This window comes from Harpia harpyja, chromosome 4 (genome assembly GCF_026419915.1).
Source record: "Harpia harpyja isolate bHarHar1 chromosome 4, bHarHar1 primary haplotype, whole genome shotgun sequence".
NCBI classification, from domain to species: Eukaryota; Metazoa; Chordata; class Aves; order Accipitriformes; family Accipitridae; genus Harpia; species Harpia harpyja.
This window is the reverse complement of record NC_068943.1, coordinates 62699072-62712044: the sequence shown is the minus strand read 5'-3', so window position 1 is coordinate 62712044 and position 12973 is coordinate 62699072. Positions and strand designations below refer to the sequence as shown.

At 45.0% G+C, this 12973-nt stretch overlaps 1 protein-coding gene across 1 annotated transcript in view; it reads left to right on the top strand.

Moving 5' to 3' along the window:
• The first annotated feature begins 8442 nt into the window (after positions 1 to 8442).
• Positions 8443 to 12973, top strand: part of MOXD1 (monooxygenase DBH like 1) — a 51094-nt gene continuing 46563 nt past the window's right edge. The window contains exon 1 of the mRNA XM_052784377.1: positions 8443 to 8920. Coding sequence (XP_052640337.1) covers positions 8651 to 8920 — 270 coding nt within the window. The 5' untranslated portion in view covers positions 8443 to 8650. The remainder of the gene's footprint in view (positions 8921 to 12973) is intronic.

The window sequence follows — 12973 nt, the reverse complement described above, 5'->3', positions numbered from 1 at the left end:
AGGAGCAAAATGTATTGCATCAGTTCTAAGTAAAAAAACTCAGCTCAGCAAAGTGCTTGAAAGTTTTAAAGATGGGTATTTTTTTTCCAACAAGGAATGTTTTTCTTCTCAAAAGCAAGGTTACTTCTCCTGTTTGCATTGGGAATTTACCACTGACTTCAGTGGAAACAGGATTGGGTTCAATAGTTTGCTGTGTTGAAAAATTCTGGAAACTTTTATGTGATGGAGTAACTGCAAGCTAATCTTCATAATTCGTTGGGAAGACAGATGCTACCGTTGTTGTCCAAGGGATGTAGTACATTTGGCACCCTCTTTCTGCTACATTTTTGTTTCGTGTGTGTATTTATAACTTTGACTGGCTATGCAGGCTGTTTGCACAGAGGGTAGGGCATGGGGATGCTCTCCACTTGTGCAGAACGACACATCCCCCCAAGGCACCAAGTCCCACCTCCTGCTCTCCTTCTGTTTTGTGTTTGTTCTGCTAATTTTGAGATTATAAATAAGAGAGGGAAATTAAACCCAGAGGTAAGTTATGCTCTCTGAACCCATCCGTCCAGTTAGGAAAAAAAGTAGAGATCATTCATTTAGATTTAGGCAACTGGATGCCTATCGAGCTTTGTGAAGGCTGCACCTGAGGCATGGTCTTCAGCTTCTTACAAAAGTCATACAGGCTGAAAACCTATACCCCCCCAGCTGGTTTCTGAACTGTATCCAGACAGAGAACAAGACAGTGAGGGGTAGGGACCGGGAAGCGCCTTCCTTCCCTCCAAGAGCAGCTGTGTTGGCTTCCACACAGTCAAATAAATACATAAGGTACAGAACAGCAGTTATGGGCTTAAATCGCTGCTTCCAAGATTAGCCGCCTAACAGAGCTTTCTAATGGGAAGAATGGTGATGGATCGGAGTCGATTCTATCCAAAGGGAGAAGGAGAGAGGAGAAGAGAAAAAAATCTGCGCTGATGAACATTGTGAAGGGGAGGCTAGACAGACATCTCTTAGGTCTGACACAGGTAAAAGGTCATCCTGCCCCAGAGTCAGGGTTTGGCTTAGGTGGTCTCAGGAAGTTAATTCTCACCTGGGAAGTGCATTACTTTGATAAAGACTTTTTTTTTTATTTTAGCCAGTCTGTCTTAAGGGTGGTGGTGGGGGGGAATCATCAGGTCTATTCTCAATCTGACAATTATTTGACAACCTCCATTATTATTATTTTTTTTTAGTAAAAGAGACATTAATATTAAATCATTATTAACCCATTAGCATATACTCTGTCTCTCAGAAATTTAGTATTGTGTGGAGATAGCAATAGACAATATTTAATTAACCAATAAAATCTATGATAGTCTCTCTACAATCTTGTTATAACCAGTAAAAAAAATGAGTTTAATAACCTTGGTTTTCCAGATCTCTACTTGTGTTTGAAATTAAAAAGATACAGCAGAAAGAAGCAGTTTGACTCCATTTTTTTCACCGTTGTCATTGTGGTGAAAGGCCACCTGGCAGTGGTTGTTATTCTTCCTGGGGCCGGCTGGCTTCCTGCACTCTGCCTCTATTTCATAGAATCATAGAATCATTTCGGTTGGAAAGACCTTCAAATAAATGGATTTATCTGGCCATATGAGAGGAAGACTATAGGAGGTGCTTTGTAGATGAACAAATATTAGAAAAGAGGAATTATTTTATAGTGTTTAATCCAGCCAGGTGTTTTGTGTAATCATCTTTGGGATGGAATTTTTAATGGGACTATGAGACACCAATTTAGAGGTGTACCATAAACCTCCCCAAACCAGAAGCCTCAGATTCCTCGTTTGTTTTGGAAAATTAATGTATGCAACTCTAAATTTTGGGTTTTTTTCAATTTTTCAGCTATGGGTTGTGTGCATTTAAAGTTAGAGAGATTTCTCTCTAAAATATATGCTGTTTTCATACTCATTATATATGATGATTTTCTTATTAATTCAGGCCTACACGTTACAACTGTAACACCTGTACGTAAACTAAATGTGCCAGGTTTTAGTGCTGTGTGGAATACCCAGGTTTAGCAGATGGTAGCGAGTTCTGGGAAATAAGAGATGCACTTTGCCTCCTGGTGCTACCCTGTTGAGGATGCTTCTAGGTGTTGACAGGAGCTGGGGAGCTAAGGGCAAAGAGATGATGCCTCTCTATTGTTCCTTAATGAGTCAATTAATTATGAAGATTTAGCCTGATCATGGGTAGTGACCTAACACCTAATTTACCGGTGCTGGTGTGTTGTGGCATTGAGGCATTCGTGCTAGAGAGCAGCCCAGCAAGAGCTGTCTGTTCTGACCATTTGCAGACAACAGGATATCCCAGAGACATAAACCGGTTTGGTTTCAGCCTGTTTCTAGTGTATCCTGTGCTCTGTGGCACACTTTGGGTTAGACGCCTGCTGGCCGTTCTCTTATGCAATTTAGCTTACACGCAGCAAATTAATGAACATTGATTATACATTACTAATTAATGCAAAGTCTTTTATAAACTACCTAGCCAACGGCAACACCATCTTGCTAACAGAGGGCAACAAGAAGTCTGTTCTCACCAGTGAAAATGAAATTAAGCACCTTTTATTTACCCTTTTAATTTAATGTTTTCTATCCCCCATTGGAATGACCTCCATAAATCCAGATTTTGACATCAACATGATGCAAAAGGGTTGGAGAAGTAGCTTGCAGATCCAGCTGGAAGCTTGTTACAGTGGGAGAATACCTAGGCAGAATAAGCCCACCTTCGCTGACAATCCTGTTTGTGTTCACTGTAGATGGGGGACCGAGAGCAGGAAGGTTTGTGGGTTGAACTTGACGTTGTCTCCAAAATGCTGAGCCAGCAGGATGGGCTCCTAGGGAACATTACTACCAGCACAAGTAAGAGGAGATGGAAAACGCTTCTGTCTTGTTCCAAGGCCAAGATTGCTTCAAGAAGAGGAAGGTGGAAATGTTCCACCTGTGCCTCCGCCAGCACCAAACATTCCCTCGGGCACACACGATGATCTGGCTGCTCTTAAACATTTGTTTAAAGTATTTGACTTAGAGAAAAAAACTCCAAGTTGGGAACAACTGTTTTGTCTTAACCTACTCAATTAAGGCGGGAGAACAGAGCATCGTGCTTATTTTATTGATGTTTATTGAAGCTGCACTTAGGAGAACAGCAGCATGGCCACATAAATACACCAGAAGTTGTGTATTTGCCATTCCTATGCACGCCTGTGTTTTTCTAAAAAGTTATCAAAGGCATTGACTAGCTCTGAGAGCTCCATTGTGTCTTCTGAAAATGGAAGCCCTCTGAAAGCGAGATGTAAGTCAAAGTGGTGATACAATCTCTCCAGCATTTCAGTATATATTTTTTCTGGAATTTGCTCTATTACTTCATCTTTTGGTCTTTAAAGTTTTTTTTCCCCCTTGTCCTTTTTCCACCCCATTTCCCAAATACTTGAAAATTATTTTTACATTGTAAAGTGGAAAGTGCCTACAATTTAATTGATCACTGTAAACAGAGTAACAGCACGAAAGCTTTTGTAAGTCTTTTTAATTCTCTTTTTATACATTTTATGTACTTGGTTTGCATTTTTCTTTTCTTTTGCTAGGGGTAGTAGGTTTTTTTGCTTTCAGATTGGCATACCGGGGACATACAAATTCTCCTTATGAAGTAACATATATTAATCGCTGGAGCTGGAAGCAATGTTTGGGACCAGTGAGTACAGAGGTGGACCATTTCTACCTTTCCGTTCTTGAAGCAGCCTGACCTTGGCTCGAGTTAGGATAGTTTTGGAGCGCTCCTGTGCTCCCTACAACCTATGTTTTAAATGCTCTGTTAATCTCAAACTAGTATAAATAAAGACTAGGATGCTTTCAGCTATTCTTATGATGAGTTTGCACTCATGTCGGTTGATGTTTTAAATGACTTGCCTGAGGACAGAAAAGTAAAATCAATGTTAGAAAAAAATTATTTTCCTGATCCTGCTCGGGGCACTAGCAGAATGATTTAGCTTTCTTTTCCACACTGGCAGGCTGGTTTCTGCAGACGTTGCCAAATTTCCAAATACCTTGACTCAAGTTCATAAAAACTTCTTACTTCTCTTCGGAGAGAAAATTGGAGGGCAAGAGTTTTATTAGACCAGTTGGAAAAGCCGACAGGCTTTACAGCAAAGAGCCTCTCATTTCTGTTGGTTGTGGTTGTTGTCTTTTCCCTTCTTTTACGAGTACCTCTGCGAAAGGAGGCACTTAGCTGCAGTCAGTTGCGCAGTGTAATACTGGGAGTTGATTCACAGCAAATGCCACAAGGGGGGATACCTCAGCCATGGTATTTCTACATGGTTGTATCTCCTCAGGTGTGGGGAAGAATTCATTCCCTTTTGTTTGAATTTAACCCAGTCTCAGGGGTTTTTTACTTTTCACTGAGTGTATCTGTTCTGGCGCTGATGTTCCCTGAAGAGGAATACCTTTTAACATATGTACCTTTAAGTACCATTTTAAAATGGTTACTTATGCTTTATATATCTTTACTAAGTTAATACACATGTAATTAAAAGTGTACCTGTCTGTCCATCTGTCTGTCACACACAGGGCATACACAGTTTAAATGCTCTTTGCATAGGTTTCATAGCAGATTTTTTTTTTACAGTAATTGCTATGTACTGTTCTCCACAGCATTACTCACAGGTACTTGGTGCCATGCTTGTATGTAACACATTTGCATGCATATCTTGCAGGACCAGAGAAAGTCCTTACGCAGACAGTGTCAAATGTTTCTATACTAATTAGACGAGGGATGTCTGGTGCAGGAGTGTTTTTTAGGCAAGTTAAAAGTGGTGTGTTTGAGGGAGACAGTCATGTTGTTGCTCTGGATGAAACCCAGTGTCACTGTTGGCTCCAAGTGATTTTTAAGGTTTCTTTCTTACACAGCTTAATTAGCTCACTAGCTGAGGGCCAGCTTTCTTCTGGACAGTCAGAGGTTGTTGTTTCAGCTGTGCTGTGTTCCTTCTTTCCTTACAGTTTTGGGAATTGATGGGTGGAGTGTCTCCTACAGCAAAGTGCACTGGTTTGTATCAAAAGATGTCTACGTTTTTAGTAAGTTTTTAATGCTTCATAGATCTTGTGCTTTTTTTCTCAGGTATTTGTGATATGAACAAGACGGTGCCATTTTTCAGTCAGTACTTTAATATATGAACCATGCTGTGCAATGGTGTGAGGGAGCAACTGGCAAGATCATCTTAAGTAACGGCAGTAAGAGATTTTAAAAGGAAAACCACTTTCTGAATCTTTCTGTACTTGGTTAGGCGACTGCCTTCCTCGAGAAGAGAAGCGGCGGGATTGAGTTCAGGTGGTAATCTGATGTCACCCTGTGCTTCTGCCAGCAGCATCACTTCTAGGCCAAGGCTCAGATTTAGGCTGTGTTTTCTTCATATGTTTGGTCTCTTAACGATGCAAAAAATTTTTGGTGAAGTCACCAAAGTCTCTTAATGTGAGTTTTGGGAATTGTACTACTCTGCCCACAAAGTGCCTCTTCTAACTCTACTAGGAAAGTTTTATTACATGAGTATTGTTCTTGGGATTATAAATAGCAGCAAGTTGAAAAAGGTTGGTTTTGTCACAGTATTTGTAGATCAACTGTGCAGCTCTGCAAAGCTGTTCGGATGGTTTGTTTTAATGGAAAAATATCTGCTGGAGGTTGGAAAGCAATACGGCTGCTATTCCTGCACTTCTACTAGTCTAAACGTCGCCAGCATGACTGGGTGAGCAGTGCTGCTGAGTGCAGTGCCATTGCTGGAAGACAGGTTACCAGCACTCCCAGGTTTTGGTAAAGGGTCACAAGGGCTTTGGGAATAAGGGCTTCAGAGCTGCTGAGAAGCAGCAGACTGACCCTCGAGCTGTGCGGAGGGAAGATCATTCAATCCCACAGGAGATTTCAAGAACTCAAGTATTGTTTCCATTCCAGCTCTCAGCCTCCAAAATGTCATTTTTCCCCGCAAAAGCAAAAAAAGCCCAGGAGCAATCTGGGGTTAGCTCCAGAGCTGCGGAATAGGGAAGCCCTAGCCACAGGCTCTGCTGACACAGGACACTCGCATGCAGGGCTGTGTGGGGGCTGTCCGCCCTCCAAGGCCCCTGCCGCTCCCCAGAAACACCGGGCTGTTTCCCGTGAGTGTTACCGCTTTACCAGACCCACTATAACCAACCTCTGGCTTGTCTGAGATACTGCAGTTTGTCCAAGTCACCAGATGATCCTGCTGCTTTGGCTTTTGGCTGAATGACTGGAATGATCTCAGCTGACCCCAAGTTTGAGTTCATTGGAGCCTGTTTGTCAGTTTTCTGTCTGTGCCTGTTTGCTGTAAGAGGAGCAGGGAGTTGGCTGGAGGTTCGGGAGCCGGAGGTCGGGCTTTCGTACGGGGAGATGCACAGCTCTTACTGACAACAGCCTCTACGGTGCACATCTCCCTCCAGCTCTGCTTCCCTCATGGCACCCGCATCCAGGCTGGCTGGGGAACCCTATTTCTTCCTGCTGTGCTGGATGGGATATTCCATCATCTTTCCCTAGGTAACAATATCCCCTGTTGTATACAGGCTTCTAAAATGTTTTCAGCACCATCCTTACCAAATTGAGACATGATGGAGTACTTTAAAGTGAGTATTTTCCATTATTTTGTACAAACGCTTATACAATGCATGCTATAGGAAGCGCTAGTTAGACTTCAGTGACCACTGTTGTGGTTGAAAGGCAGCAATTCTCCTACCAGATGTGTAATTCAAGTGTTCTTTCCGAGAGCAAAGTTGTTGTATGAGCTTGTCGTGTCCACATGATTGAAACCTTATCTCAGAGTTTCTGTTGTGTAAGAACATAGTATACGGTCTTATAAGAAAATGAAGAAAAAAAACTAGTTTTACATGATTGAAACCTTATCTCAGAGTTTCTGTTGTGTAAGAACATAGTATACGGTCTTATAAGAAAATGAAGAAAAAAAACTAGTTTTAAGAAACATTCTTCATTCCTTCTTTGTCCCTGCCCCCAGAAAACATAAACATGTTCTTTTGTAACTGTCCTAAGGACCCCTTCTTTAACACACAGTTTTACAAAGGGTGCATCCCCCCAGTTGAGTGCTGAGGTCACACCTTTGGCCTCGAGAGGTATCGTGCACTTGCAATTTCTCCTTAAATTAATCCGCATCCACTTGTAGGTGTTAGCAATTTTTTAGAAGAGAATCTAAACACTCAGCATCTCACCATTTTCTATTTTGTCAGTCATCTGAGTTTGTACCTTTGAAGTTACTGCTGTAATTGGAAGAAAGGTCACACCAATCTATTCCCTTTAAAAATTATTTTCTTTCCACCAGTGTCTAATTATTGTTTTTCTCTGACTTCTTATGATGTTTTAGGTGAAAGTCATTTTTGGTGCTTAGCATTTTTTAAGCATTTTCTTTTCTAGAAGTTGTTTTGTAGTTTGATGTATTCCTCACGTCACAGTAGGTGGTGATGTTCTGGAAGTCCCAGTGATACTTGTAAACTATTTTCATGCAAAAGCCCGGAAAGGAAGCATTACTAACTTCCCTTATGTACTAGTTTGATTGGTTTTCATAGAATTAATGTTTAATTTCTGTTGAGTGCCAGGTTCTTTCTCTTTTGTTTAAACATGGACAAAACATAATTCAAACAGCGTAACTTCATTTTAAAACTGATTTCGTATTGCTTTTGGAGCTTTCAAGGGCCCCCGTGACTTCTTGTGGACCATGACTTTCCCGTTTTGGGTGCCGTGCTCTTTTTTTCTTTCCATCCAGATTCGCAGGGGGCTGGGGAACATTCCTCCAAACCCATCTTTTGGATCTTTACTTTCCTACTGCCTTGGCGGTGGGTGCAGCTGCTGCTGCCGGGGTGTCGGGGACAGCGGGGCCAGGCCGGCCGAGCCATGGTGGCACCGGGGACGGGGACAGGGGGCGCCGAGGGACGCGGTTGGGTTTTGAGCTGTGCTTTTGGAGCCGTCTCGGTGCAAATCACTCTGGGGGGGGGTTCTCGTTCGCCACTCAAGGAGCAAAAATAGCCCTCCCGACGGGGGATCGCCCGCTTAGCCATCCCTCCGTGGCACCGCGCTCTCGCACTGAGCGAAGAAGCGGCTGAGAGCTGGGAAGCGCTCCTTTGCCTCCGGGCTTCCTCCCGCGGACTCCTTCCACTGGAGTTAAGGCTCCCGCGGGGCCGGGGGTCCCCGGCGATCAGCGGGGCAGCCCCGTCCGCCGCCTCCTCTCCGCTTCACCCGTCAGGAGGAGGATTTTTCGCTCGTTAACGCCAGCCCCGAGCGCCTCTCCGGGCAGCCCCCGCGGGAGCCCGGCAGCCGCGGCGAGCGCACGGCAGGTGCTGCCGGCGCGGCGCGGCGGGGGCTCGGCCCGGCCCGGCCCCGACGGGCGGCGCGGGGGAACCGGGGGGGGGGGGGGGCGGCAGCCAGCGGCGGGCCGGGGCGGGGAGCGAACAAAGCGGCTGCCGAGGGCGCGCTGCCCCGACGGGGCCGGCCGGCACGGTGCCGCCCGCAGCGGGGGCGGGGTGACCGGGGCACCCGGCCCCCCTTCTCCGCGCACACACACACACACGCACAAACAGAGACGCACGCACACGGGCACAGGCAGAGACACCGGCGGCCGCCGGTGCGCGGCGGGAGGATGCGGCGGCTGCGCCCCGGGGCGCTGGTGCTGGCCGGGCTGCTGTGGGCCGCCGCCGCCGGGCCGCCGCCGCGGAGCTACCCGCACAGCGCGGTGCTGGACGGCGCGGCCGCTTACCGCCTGCGCTGGGGCCGCCGCGGCAGCTCCCTCGCCTTCCGCCTGGAGGTGCGCACCCGAGGCTACGTGGGCTTCGGGCTCTCGGCCAGCGGCGGCATGGCCTCGGCCGACATCGTGGTGGGGGGCGTGGAGAGGGGCCAGCCCTACCTGCAGGTAAGGCCCGGCTCCTTCCCTTCGCTCGCAAGCCGCCGGCGCCTGCCGGGGGAGAGCGCTCCGGCATCCCGCTCCCTCCCCGCGTCCGGGACCTCTTTGTCCTTCCCCCTGCTGGTTCTTTCTCGGGACGCCCCTCTTGCCCTGCCCCTCTTTCTTTGGCAGCCTCCTCGCCCCTCATCTGCGCACCTCTTTGCCTCTTCCTTCCAGCTTTTTGGTTATTCCTATCGTTCGGCGTTCTTCTCCACCCCCAACCCCGGAGGAGCTCTTCCTTTTCGGTCCGCTCCGTGCCAACCTTCCCGCTAAACTTGTACATGGGTTTCGTCAAAGGTGTCGGGTTTCCTTCCTTTTTAAGCAGAAAATGCAACAACCCTTTTCTCTCTCCTTGGGCACTCTCTCCTGCCGGCCCTCCGAGCCTGGACCCGAGGAGGAGAGGGGAGGGATTGGCAGAGTCTCTCCCGGCGAGGTGCGGCACCTTTCCCCTCACCCTGCCAACAAGTGGCGGAGCTTGGATGTCCTGGTGCTGCCTGAGTTTCCTCTTTGTAATCCCAGTGGTGTGAGGGCACGATCCCACCAGCTTCCCAGCCTGCTGACCTCCTCGTCTGCTGGGGCACAGCTGGTGTTCCTCCTCTCCTCAGCTGGAGGTGTTTTGACCCAGATGTTGAGAAGGACTTACAGAGTAACTACTGGGGCTCCTGGTGCTTGGCCTCGTAAAGCAGCCTCAGAGGAGCCCAGCTGTATCGGTATAATTCTCTAGGTGTGTTTCTGTAATTGTCTAGATACTGCCAGGGCTACGGCTGGGAACAGGAGTGTGGGACAGAGGCTCCGCTGGTGCTTCCAGTGAAGCATGCCCTCCAAGAGGCACCGGTGGCTGGTGGGGTAGGAGCTGTGAGAGGGGAAGGGTCCCACACCTTCGGTCCCCTCTCAGCGACCTGAGATCCAGCCTGGAGGAGTTGCTCTGGGGCTGGGGGAGCAGGGACAGCTTGTCCCACAGGTGAGTGGAAGGGGAATCAGGCTCGCCAGGACATCTGGTCGCCCCCGGTTGCCTGAATGAGAACTTTTAGAGAGGCAATTTAAGAGCAGAGTAACACCCAGTTGTTAGAGTACGGTCTAGGAGAAGCTGTGTGTCTTTTCTTCGTTGTGTTAGAGCTAGTTGATCTTTGAAGCTGCTGCTTAAATTTTGTCAGCTTTTACTTTAAGGATATGGATTTTTGTTAACATTTCACCATAAGAAAACTAAATGCTTAATATGGTCTCCCTACTCTTTGTCAAGATTTTATAAAATCAAAACTTTTCCAGAAAAAGGGATCTTTTATCATAAATATTGCCTTTTTTTTTTCCCCCCAATTAGTTTGCTGTATGAACTTTAGGCAAATATTTGTCTTATCTAAGTTCAGACTAATGATTTTCAGAATATTTTTTTCTCCATATTTCAAAATGAAGACCATTTTCCCAAAAGCCTCAGTCTAAATGAAACACTAATGATAAAAAAACCCTATTCTGGTCATCAAGCAATGAGCTCTTAGCTCACAGAATGTAAGGCTTTCTGGAGCCTTACACTTCAGAAGATACATCTATTAACCATTAAAAGAAACCCAAACCTTGTGCTTGGTTAGTTCATAGATCCTGTTAGGGTAAAGCAAGCCTTTTAGAAAGGCATCCAAAGCTACTGTAAAGACATCCAGTGATGGAGAGTCCATCGCTTCCCTTGATAGTTTGTGGCAATGGCGAGTCTGTGTTATTCCCGATTTCCAGTATTAGTTTGGGTTCAGGTTCCAGTTACATATTTTCTCTACTATATTAAAAACTCTACTTCCCCCGCATCCCGCCTCCATAAAGTTATTTATATGCTGTAATCAAGTCACTCCTCAATTTTCTTTTGCATAAAATAAATAGATTGAGCTTTTTAAGCATCCCACTGCAGGACATTTCCCCCCAACACTCAAAGCACTTTTCTGGCTCTTTTCAGCACCTGTCGCTGGTTTTCAGCATAGTTTTAAAATGGCCCATACAAATTCCATTCTTCTTCTGAAGATTTTATTCACTGGCATCCCATGACAAATACAGCTGAGACAGAATAGAGAAGTCCTGTTACAGAACACCTGATGTTTTTCCTGAAACACTAATTTAGCACATAAACATCTGCTGTGCTAAGTGCTATGAGTTTTGTTGCACTTTTGAGTAGGTAAGGCACTGAAGAAACACTTCTGTTAAGCTTGGTTGTGACATGAGGTTTTCTCCATCCCCATTCTTTCTTCAGTTCTAGGCAGAAAGGTTTCTTTTTAAACTGGACTGCGGTCTTTTAAAAAGTTGCTCTGTTAAAATATTTCTGTACTTGCACCAGAAACAAAGATGATGAAGAAACAGAATTTGTCCAAAGGCTTTTTCTGGCCAGTCAGCAGGGATTGCTATAAAATGAATAACTTGTTCTAGAATGCTATTTCAATAATATCTAATTATTCCCTTTATTGGACACACAAATACAGTTAATATTTTAAAAACACGTTCCGTGTTAAGTGTGTATCATCGTCATTTACATTATTTACTGCTGAAAAAGAATTTTTCATAGATAGTACCCTTGAAAGTATGTGGTTTTATGCCTAGCTGCACTCTATAAAATACGTACACCCTATAATGAAAGAACTTACTTTTCTTTTCGGTTTTAGAAATATGTTTTTATTCCATGATCATCAGTCGGAAAATGTGCATCGTGGTCTAAACTCTTAGAAGGGTCATTTTTTGGTTTCTTTGAAAGTTTTGAGGTGCTTGTTAGTGGCCTGATTTTCAGAAGATGTTCTGAAACACCTTTATAGCCTTTCAAGTGGGCATAGAAATCACTAGTCTTTTGGGAGAATTTAGCATTTTTTCCTCCCCTTAAATTCTGTCTCCTCCTTTAAAAATAGAAAGTTTTCTTGGAAGGAAGAGTCCTCTTCTGGGAGCAAACATGTAAGTGTAGTTAGACTACAGCCGTCAGTAAAGGTAAAAGCAGATACTCCTTAGTCTGTGGAAGATCCATGTATCAAGGTAGAGGAAAACTTCCAGATAGTTTTCAGAGAAGAGAGAAAACATTTCCTGTGGCATTTATTCTTCATCCTCTCAGAGCAAGTAGATGCTATTCCCACCGTCAGCAGGCAGTGCTTGCCTTGAAAAAATCTGGTGACTCAAAGTTCTGGATAGCCGAGATTGGGTTTTACTTTCTTAGTTTTTAGGTGTATCCTGAACTTGGGTGTAATGAGTTATTTGTTTTGGTTTGCTTTCCGGTGTTTGAGCTGTATTTAAGCTAAAAGGTTGTCTGGCATAAGTAAAGACTAAAATGATTTGAAAGTCTGAGATTTAGTTCTCTCTAAGTACATCAAGGTGAAAAGTGTTACAATGTCATGAGGGAAGAAGAACAAACCTTCATGGTGTACCAGAGTGGTTTTTTGGAGAGCATTCAAATGATCGGAGAATTATGCATTTACTGTCGTAACATTTCAGAAGTTCAGTATTTGGAATGGGAACCTAGACATATTTTGGGAGGATGTAGAGGACGTAGCATGAATACATATATACATACATGCGTAGCTTTACTGTATTGTCGTGAGGGAGGCACCTCTACCAAGCAGAAGGAGAAAAAGGGGGAGATCATTGAACAAATTATTCTCGCATGTTACTGAGAGCCCTGTGGTGACAGAATGGCAGATTATGTGTGGTTTGGGTGAGCGTTTGTGAGAACAAGTAGAAGATACCAGTGGGGGCTGGTGTTGGAAAGCTGGGAGCTGCCTTTGTCTCTATAGAGAGGGGGTGGCCTTGGAAGGAGAGTTAATACTTAGCAAAACGTTACCTTGAGATATTGCCATGGTCGCTTGCAGCATGTGTTACTCTTTGTAGAAGTTCTTGGGGCAGCCTTAGCTTTTGCATCTAGTTTTCTTTCTTCCCTTTTTTTTTTCTTTTCCTTTTTTTTTTTTTTTTAAATGCATCTCTTTTGTGCTTATGAATTGACACAGCATGCATTTTTCATGCTAGACCCATGCCTTTTCCTTGGTCTCCACCCCTGTCTGGAATTGTGCATCCCCA